Source organism: Pelodiscus sinensis, chromosome 7 (assembly GCF_052426305.1).
Source record: "Pelodiscus sinensis isolate ZL-2025 chromosome 7, ASM5242630v1, whole genome shotgun sequence".
Classification (NCBI taxonomy): Eukaryota; Metazoa; Chordata; order Testudines; family Trionychidae; genus Pelodiscus; species Pelodiscus sinensis.
This window is the reverse complement of record NC_143058.1, coordinates 1,689,014-1,698,459: the sequence shown is the minus strand read 5'-3', so window position 1 is coordinate 1,698,459 and position 9,446 is coordinate 1,689,014. Positions and strand designations below refer to the sequence as shown.

Genomic DNA, 9,446 nt, shown 5'->3' with positions numbered 1-9,446 from the left:
AGCAGGTGCCCAGGCTGAGGGTCCCGGAGCCCTCCCCTTGCTCGTCCCCTTGGCCCTGCCCCTGCCTCTGTTCCCTGCCTGGCTGGGCCGTGGGCAGCCGGCTCCACGCCCGAGGCCTCGCTGCAGCTGCTCTAGGTACCGCTGGGCAGGGCACCCAGGTGCTGATGGAGGCCGTGCCCCGCAGGGAGTTCATGGCCTGCCAGAGCCAGCCCACCGTGCTCTGGAACCGGGCTCTGCCGCAGCCGCAGGACTGAGCCACCTGCAGGAGCTGGGCCCGCTCCTAAGCCGGGCGCCCTGGGCCTCCCGCAGCACCAGGCCAGGGGAGGGTCCAGCTACAGCTGGGATGGGAAGGGGCAGCACCCAGGCCCTGAGGGCCCCATGCAGCATGCCAGGCCGAGGACCCGCTGCCCGTAACCAGCTCCCTCAAGCAACAACCAGCCCTGTCAGCCTCTCGTGCCTGCCCCAGGTGCCGGGTTCTGCACACGCTGGCACCTCCTCCCTGCACAGCTGGCAAGGGGGTGGGCAGGGCTCCGGTCTGTGCTCAGCTCCCCCCGGGTTCACTGCTTCTAACTTGTAAAAAAGCCCCCCACCTATCCCCCCCAGACAGAGCTGGGCTCCCCCCCCCCTTGAAAAGATGGAGCCAAGCCCGGAGCTGAGCTCCCCCCCGGAAAAGACCAAGCCGGAGCCTGGAACTGGCCACCAGCAATTTACAAGATTCAGTAACAAGCAACAAATCAAATATTAAAACCCGCCTCCCTTCTGGGCCCTGCACTGGGGGGAGCAGCGCCCCCGCCCCATGGCTGCCAGGAGCTTCATGCAGCAAGACGGTGCCCGGGGGCGAGGCCAGCAGGGCAGCCTCACCCTCCACGCCCCGGCGGGTGGCTACGGCCGTGTGCCCAGGGGCTCTCCAGGCTGCACCCCAGCAGCCAGCCGCCCACTGCCCCCCGCCCCGCTCCTGCAGTGTGCCAGGAGAGGGTGGGGCCTGGCCCGCCCCAAAGGGGCAGCTGGCCCTGCCCGCGCTCACGGCCCCTTGCTGGGGGCTGCCGGCTGCTTCTCGGTGCTCCTGTCCTTGCTCTCCGGGTCCGAGTCGGACGCGTCCCCCGCCTGCTGCTGCTGCCACATCCCGGCATAGACACCGCCCTTCTGCAGGAGCTCCTCGTGCCTGCGAGAGCCAGTGCTGAGGGGCTCCGGCACCCCGTCCTGCCCTGCCCCCCGCCTCCTACAGCCTGCCCTGTGCCCAGCCTGCTGCCCACCCCTGCCCTGCCCTGCAGCCTGCCCGGCGCCCCCCCCCGCCCTGCCCCCCGCCTCCTACAGCCTGCCCTGTGCCCAGCCTGCTGCCCACCCCTGCCCTGCCCTGCAGCCTGCCCGGCGCCCCCCCCCCCCTGCCCCCCGCCTCCTACAGCCTGCCCTGTGCCCAGCCTGCTGCCCACCCCTGCCCTGCCCTGCAGCCTGCCCGCCGACCCCCCCTGCCCTGCCCCCGCCTCCTGCAGCCTGCCCAGCGCCCCCTCCTGCCCTGCCCCCCGCCTCCTGCAGCCTGCCCAGCGCCCACCCCCCCCCTGCCCTGCCCCCGCCTCCTGCAGCCTGCCCAGCGCCCACCCCCTGCCCTGCCCCCCGCCTCCTGCAGCCTGCCCAGCCCCCACCCTGCTGCCCACCCCCTGCCCTGCCCCCCGCCTCCTGCAGCCTGCCCTGCCCCAGATCACTGCCCAGCCCCAGTGCCGCCCTTTCCCACAGAGGGGCCGGGCCCAGCCCAGTGCCAGCTTCCACGTTACCTTCCACGCTCCACGATGTGCCCCGCCTTGAGCACCAGGATCTGGTCGGCGTGGACGACTGTGGAGAGCCTGGGGGCAGGGAGTGTTACTGAGGCACGAGATGCCGAGATGCCGCCATGAGCTCCTAGCAGCAGCGGCGCCACCGGGCGGGGTGGGGGGGCGGTGAAAGCCGGGGGGGCCATGGGACGGGGGGGGGGCCAGTCAGAGCCGGGCTGGGCTGTAGCTCTGCCGCTCTCACCTGCTCCCCACTGAGATCCCCACCCCCAGCAGTGGGTCCAGTCCCACATCACCCCCTCGCCCCCAGCACGGGCACCGTGCCCCCAGCGCAGACACTGCAGCCCAGACGGGCACCCCGGGGCTGCCTGCCCACACCAGTGTCCCTGCTCCCTGGCAGGCTGGTGTAGCCAGGCCCAGAGGCTCGTGGGGCGATGCTCCCCCCTTCGCAGGGCCAGCCCATGGAGGAAGAGGCAGGATCGAAGGGGCTGGCTCCATCTGGCAGGGCAGCCCAGCTCACACCATGTGTTTCATAGGAGGTGGGGGAGGGGACCAGTGGAAGCTGTGGTGCGGCGCTAGGGGGCTCAGTGTGCAGGGAATGGGGGGGGGGGCTGCAGGGGGGTCCCACGGTGAGTACTGGCCCTGGTGCGGCGCTAGGGGGCGCAGTGTGCAGGGAATGGGGGGGGGGGGGCGCAGGGGGGTCCCGCGGTGAGTACTGGCCCTGGTGCGGCGCTAGGGGGCGCAGTGTGCAGGGAATGGGGGGGCCGCAGGGGGGTCCCGTGGTGAGTACTGGCCCTGGTGCGGCGCTAGGGGGCGCAGTGTGCAGGGAATGGGGGGGGGCTGCAGGGGGGTCCCGCGGTGAGTACTGGCCCTGGTGCAGCGCTAGGGGGCGCAGTGTGCAGGGAATGGGGGAACCGCGGGGGGGGTCCTGCGGTGAGTACTGGCCCTGGTGCAGCGCTAGGGGGCGCAGTGTGCAGGGAATGGGGGGGCTGCAGGGGGGTCCCACGGTGAGTACTGGCCCTGGTGCGGCACTAGGGGGCGCAGTGTGCAGGGAATGGGGGGGCCGCAGGGGGGTCCCGCGGTGAGTACTGGCCCTGGTGCAGCGCTAGGGGGCGCAGTGTGCAGGGAACGGGGGGGGGCCGCAGGGGTGTCCCGCGGTGAGTACTGGCCCTGGTGCGGCACTAGGGGGCGCAGTGTGCAGGGAACGGGGGGGGGGCCGCAGGGGTGTCCCGCGGTGAGTACTGGCCCTGGTGCGGCACTAGGGGGCGCAGTGTGCAGGGAATGGGGGGGGGCCGCAGGGGGGTCCCGCGGTGAGTACTGGCCCTGGTGCGGCACTAGGGGGCGCAGTGTGCAGGGAACGGCGGGGGGCCACAGGGGGTTCCCGCGGTGAGTACTGGCCCTGGTGCGGCACTAGGGGGCGCAGTGTGCAGGGAACGGGGGGGGGCCGCAGGGGTGTCCCGCGGTGAGTACTGGCCCTGGTGCGGCACTAGGGGGCGCAGTGTGCAGGGAACGGGGGGGGGGGGCCGCAGGGGTGTCCCGCGGTGAGTACTGGCCCTGGTGCGGCGCTAGGGGGCGCAGTGTGCAGGGAATGGGGGGGGCCGCAGGGGGGTCCCGCGGTGAGTACTGGCCCTGGTGCGGTGCTAGGGGGCGCAGTGTGCAGGGAATGGGGGGGCCGCAGGGGGGTCCCGCGGTGAGTACTGGCCCTGGTGTGGCGCTAGGGGGCGCAGTGTGCAGGGAATGGGGGGGCCGCAGGGGGGTCCCGCGGTGAGTACTGGCCCTGGTGTGGCGCTAGGGGGCGCAGTGTGCAGGGAATGGGGGGGCCGCAGGGGGGTCCCATGGTGAGTACTGGCCCTGGTGCGGCGCTAGGGGGCGCAGTGTGCAGGGAATGGGGGGGCCGCAGGGGGGTCCCACGGTGAGTACTGGCCCTGGTGCGGTGCTAGGGGCGCAGTGTGCAGGGAATGGGGGGGCTGCAGGGGGGTCCCGCGGTGAGTACTGGCCCTGGTGCGGGGCGCTAGGGGCGCAGTGTGCAGGGAATGGGGGGGCTGCAGGGGGGTCCCGCGGTGAGTACTGGCCCTGGTGCGGTGCTAGGGGGCGCAGTGTGCAGGGAATGGGGGGGCTGCAGGGGGGTCCCACGGTGAGTACTGGCCCTGGTGCGGCGCTAGGGGGCGCAGTGTGCAGGGAATGGGGGGGCCGCAGGGGGGTCCCAAGGTGAGTACTGGCCCTGGTGCGGTGCTAGGGGGCGCAGTGTGCAGGGAATGGGGGGGCCGCAGGGGGGTCCCGTGGTGAGTACTGGCCCTGGTGCGGCGCTAGGGGGCGCAGTGTGCAGGGAATGGGGGGGCTGCAGGGGGGTCCCAAGGTGAGTACTGGCCCCTGTGGCAGTAGCAGCAGAACTCTACGCCCCAGGGGTTCAGTGACAGCCCCCAGGCAATTCCCCCCCCCGCCTCCCTCCAGCCCTTGGACCTGCAGGACTCCGGCCGCCCCGCTCCCTGCCCCCACACAAAGCCCTGCCCAGCCCCACCTGTGGGCGACGACAATGGTGGTGCGGTTGGCGCAGACCTTGGCCAGCGACCCCTGGATGTTCCTCTCTGTCTCGGTGTCCAGCGCCGACGTGGCCTAGGAGGCAGGGGGTTACGGAGTGCGGGAGGGCTGAGGCTGTACCCGCCCTGCGCCCGGCTGTACCTGCCACCCTGGGCCAGGGTGTACCCACCACGCTGTACCCGCCCTGCGCCCGGCTGTACCTGCCACCCTGGGCCAGGGTGTACCCACCACGCTGTACCCGCCCTGCGCCCGGCTGTACCTGCCACCCTGGGCCAGGGTGTACCCGCCACGCTGTACCCGCCCTGAGCCCGGCTGTACCTGCAACCCTGGGCCAGGCTGTACCCGCCACGCTGTACCCGCCCTGGGCCAGGCTGTACCCGCCACGCTGTACCCGCCCTGAGCCCGGCTGTACCTGCAACCCTGGGCCAGGGTGTACCCGCCACGCTGTACCCGCCCTGCGCCCGGCTGTACCTGTCATCCTGGGCCAGGTGTACCCGCCACGCTGTATCCGCCCTGGGCCAGGCTGTACCCGCCCTGGGCCAGGCTGTACCCGCCCTGAGCCCGGCTGTACCCGCCCTGAGCCCGGCTGTACCTGCCACGCTGTACCCGCCACGCTGTACCCGCCCTGAGCCCGGCTGTACCTGCCCCGGGCCAGGCTGTACCCGCCACGCTGTACCCGCCCTGAGTCCGGCTGTACCTGCCATGCTGTACCCGCCCTGAGCCCGGCTGTAACTGCCCCGGGCCAGGCTGTACCCGCCACGCTGTACCCGCCCTGAGTCCGGCTGTACCTGCCATGCTGTACCCGCCACGCTGTACCCGCCCTGAGCCCGGCTGTAACTGCCCCGGGCCAGGCTGTACCCGCCACGCTGTACCCGCCCTGGGCTGCACCTGCTGTGTCCAGCCATGGTGCCAAGCACTGGCAGAAGTTGCCCACACTACAGCAGCTCAGCGGTGTGAGCAGGGAGGTGCCTGGCCAGCAGGTGACCCTCGCTCAGCCTGTGCCCCAAGGAAGCGGGGCAGAGGGGCGGGGAGAACGGTGGGAGGGCAGCAGGGGCCTTGTGAGCTGCCTGCTGCTCTGGGGGCACCCAGGGCTGGGCCCCCGTGAGGGTGACGGCGTGGGGGGAGGGGCAGGGAAGGGGGCCCTGGAGGGGGAGGGAGGCTGGGGGGAGGGGCAGCGTGGCCCTGGGGCCCCACGTTACCTCGTCCAGCAGGATGATCCGGGGGCCCTTGAGGATGGTGCGGGCGATGGCCACTCGCTGCTTCTCGCCCCCGCTCAGCTTCAGGCCTCGCTCCCCGACCTGCGTCTCGTAACCTGGGGGGCAGAGACACTCGCTGGGCTGGCTCCCTGCTGGCAGCGCCCGGCCTGCTCCTCCCGGCCGCCCGGCCCAGCGCCAGCCCGAGGGGCTCCGCCCCGGGCACCTCCCCCATTGCCAGCCCTAGGGGCTCCGCCCCGGGCACCTCCCCCAGCGCCAGCTGTGCCCCGGGCACCTCCCCCGCTGCCAGCCCTAGGGGCTCCGCCCCGGGCACCTCCCCCAGCGCCAGCCCTAGGGGCTCCGCCCCGGGCACCTCCCCCGCTGCCAGCCCTAGGGGCTCCGCCCCGGGCACCTCCCCCAGCGCCAGCCCTAGGGGCTCCGCCCCGGGCACCTCCCCCGCTGCCAGCTGTGCCCCGGGCACCTCCCCCAGCGCCAGCCCGAGGGGCTCTGCCCCGGGCACCTCCCCCGCTGCCAGCTGTGCCCTGTGGCCTGTGCTCTGGGCACCTCCCCCGCTGCCAGCTGTGCCCTGTGGCCTGTGCTCCAGGCACCTCCCCCAACACCAGCATTAGGGGCTCCGCCCCGGGCACCTCCCCCAGCGCCAGCCCTAGGGGCTCTGCCCCGGGCACCTCCCCCGCTGCCAGCTGTGCCCTGTGGCCTGTGCTCTGGGCACCTCCCCCGCTGCCAGCTGTGCCCTGTGGCCTGTGCTCCAGGCACCTCCCCCAACACCAGCATTAGGGGCTCCGCCCCGGGCACCTCCCCCAGCGCCAGTCCTAGGGGCTCCGCCCCGGGCACCTCCCCCAGCGCCAGCCCTAGGGGCTCCGCCCCGGGCACCTCCCCCAGCGCCAGTCCTAGGGGCTCCGCCCCGGGCACCTCCCCCAGCGCCAGCCCTAGGGGCTCCGCCCCGGGCACCTCCCCCAGCGCCAGCCCTAGGGGCTCCGCCCCGGGCACCTCCCCCGCTGCCAGCTGTGCCCCATGGCCTGTGCTCTGGGCACCTCCCCCGCTGCCAGCTGTGCCCCATGGCCTGTGCTCTGGGCACCTCCCCCGCTGCCAGCTGTGCCCTGTGCTCTGGGCACCTCCCCCGCTGCCAGCTGTGCCCTGTGCTCCAGGCACCTCCCCCAACACCAGCATTAGGGGCTCTGCACCGGGCACCTCCCCCAGCACCAGCCGTGCCCCGTGCTCCGGGCACCTCCCCCGCTGCCAGCCGTGCCCCGTGCTCCGGGCACCTCCCCCGCTGCCAGCCGTGCCCCGTGCTCCGGGCACCTCCCCCAGTGCCAGTCGTGCCCCGTGCCCCGTGCACCTCCCCCCTGCCAGCCGTGCCCCGTGCTCTGGGCACCTCCCCCAGTGCCAGCCGTGCCCCGTGCTCTGGGCACCTCCCCCACTGCCAGCCGTGCCCCGTGCTCTGAGCCCCGCCGGGCGGGGAGCGCTGCCCCGGGGGCTCACCCTCGGGGAAGGACAGGATGCGGTCGTGGATGTCGGCGGCGCGGGCGGCCTGGCGCACCTCGTCGTCGGAGGCGGCGGCGCGCCCGTAGCGGATGTTGTTGCAGATGGAGTCGTTGAAGAGCACCGTGTCCTGGGGCACCACGCCGATGTGGGCGCGCAGCGAGGCCTGCGTCACCTGCCGGGCAGCCCCGTCCGTCACCCCCGGGGCCGCGCGCTCAGTCACCCCCCCACGGAGCCGATGAGACGCCCCACCCCCGCCCGGGGGCCTTCCGGCGGCCCCTCAGCCCCGCCCCTCCCCCGGCAGCTTCTCCCCTTTGGGGCCCAATTGAAGCCAGGCCCTGCCCCCCGGACATGGGGGAGGGTCCCACAAAGCCCCCGAGCCCCTCCCCTGAGCAGAAGGCCTGGCAGGTCCCTCTAGTGCCCGGGCTGCTCCCCCAGCACCCTGGGGCAGCCCCCCGCAGGCTGGGCCCTCTCCCCCAACGCTGCCAGGCGCCAGCAGCCCAGGACAGCGCAGGCCGGAGGGACCCAGGGCCTGGGCTCCCATGGCTGAGCCCAGCTCTGGCCCTAACTGTGACCCTGCTCCCCAGGCACCCTCCACCCTGCCCGGGACAACCCCCGAGCTGCCCCGACCTTGGCGATGTCCTGCCCATCGATGCGGATGCAGCCGCCCCACACGTCATAGAAGCGGAAGAGCAGGCGAATGACGGTGCTTTTCCCCGAGCCGGAGGGACCCACCTGGGCGCGAAGACAAGGGGTGAGCAGGTGAAGGGGGGCTGGGGGGGCACAGGGTGCCATACGGACCGGCACTACAGCCCGAGGACAGAGAGCTTAGAATCATAGAATCATAGGACTGGAAGGGACCTCGAGAGTCATCGAGTCCAGCCCCCCGCCCTCAAGGCAGGACCAAGCTCCGCCTACACCATCCCTGACAGATGTCTATCTAACCTGTTCTTAAATATCTCCAGAGAGGGAGACTCCACCACCTCCCTTGGCAATTGATTCCAATATTTGACCACCCTGACAGTTAGGAATTTTTTCCTAATGTCCAATCTAAACCTCCCCTGCTGCACTTTAAGCCCATTACTCCTTGTCCTGTCCTCAGAAACCAAGAGGAACAAATTTTCTCCTTCCTCCTTGTGACACCCTTTTAGATATTTGAAAACCGCTCTCATGTCCCCCCTTAATCTTCTTTTTTCCAAACTAAACAAGCCCAGTTCATGAAGCCTGGCTTCATAGGTCATGTTCTCTAGACCTTTAATCATTCTTGTCGCTCTTCTCTGCACCCTTTCCAATTTCTCCACATCTTTCTTGAAATGTGGCGCCCAGAACTGGACACAGTACTCCAGCTGAGGCCTAACTAGTGCAGAGTAGAGCGGCAGAATGACTTCACGAGTTTTGCTTACAACACACCTGTTGATACAACCTAGAATCATATTTGCTTTTTTTGCAACAGCATCACACTGTTGACTCATATTCAACTTGTGGTCCACTATGACCCCTAGATCCCTTTCCGCCATGCTCCTTCCTAGACAGTCGCTTCCCATCTTGTATGTATGGAACTGATTGTTCCTTCCTAAGTGGAGCACTTTGCATTTCTCTTTATTAAACCTCATCCTGTTTACCTCTGACCATTTCTCTAACTTGCTAAGGTCATTTTGAATTATGTCCCTATCCTCCAAAGAAGTCGCAACCCCACCCAGTTTGGTATCATCTGCAAACTTAATAAGCGTACTCTCTATCCCAATATCTACATCATTGATGAAGATATTGAACAGTCCGGGTCCCAAAACAGACCCTTGAGGAACTCCACTTGTTATCCCTTTCCAGCAGGATTTAGAACCGTTAACAACAACTCTCTGACTACGGTTATCCAGCCAATTATGCACCCACCTTATCGTGGCCCTATCTACGATAGGGCCACGTCTGAAGCAGCCCCGGGGTTCCCAGGAAAAGCACCTCTGGACAGACATTCTGCAGAGCAGTGGGGCAGGGTGGACTGGCTCCATACGGACCGGTCCCCAGTATTGCTCTGCAGAGTGACATGGGAGGGGGCGGGGAAGGCTCTATACGGACCGGTCCCCAGTATTGCTCTGCAGAGCGGCATGGGAGGGGGCGGGGCAGGCTCTGTACGGACCGGTCCCCAGTATTGCTCCGCAGAGCGGCATGGGAGGGGGCGGGGCAGGCTCTGTACGGACCGGTCCCCAGTATTGCTCTGCAGAGCGGCATGGGAGGGGGCGGGGCAGGCTCTGTACGGACCGGTCCCCAGTATTGCTCTGCAGAGCAGTGGGGCAGGGTGGACTGGCTCCGTACGGACCGGTCCCCAGTATTGCTCCGCAGAGCGGCATGGGAGGGGGCGGGGCAGGCTCTGTACGGACCGGTCCCCAGTATTGCTCTGCAAAGCGGCATGGGAAGGGGCGGGGCAGGCTCTGTACGGACCGGTCCCCAGTATTGC

General features: G+C 69.6%; 1 protein-coding gene across 5 annotated transcripts in view; it reads right to left on the bottom strand.

Moving 5' to 3' along the window:
* Positions 1–693: 693 nt before the first annotated feature.
* ABCB6 (ATP binding cassette subfamily B member 6 (LAN blood group)) overlaps positions 694–9,446 on the bottom strand; it is a 33,231-nt gene continuing 24,478 nt past the window's right edge. For all 5 annotated transcript variants that reach the window (XM_089779595.1, XM_075932915.2, XM_089779596.1 and 2 more), the window contains 6 exons: positions 7,625–7,729; positions 6,995–7,169; positions 5,501–5,613; positions 4,282–4,376; positions 1,770–1,838; positions 694–1,162 (listed from right to left, as the gene is read on the bottom strand). In XM_089779595.1, coding sequence (XP_089635721.1) covers positions 1,021–1,162; positions 1,770–1,838; positions 4,282–4,376; positions 5,501–5,613; positions 6,995–7,169; positions 7,625–7,729 — 699 coding nt within the window. In that variant the 3' untranslated portion in view covers positions 694–1,020. The remainder of the gene's footprint in view (positions 1,163–1,769; positions 1,839–4,281; positions 4,377–5,500; positions 5,614–6,994; positions 7,170–7,624; positions 7,730–9,446) is intronic.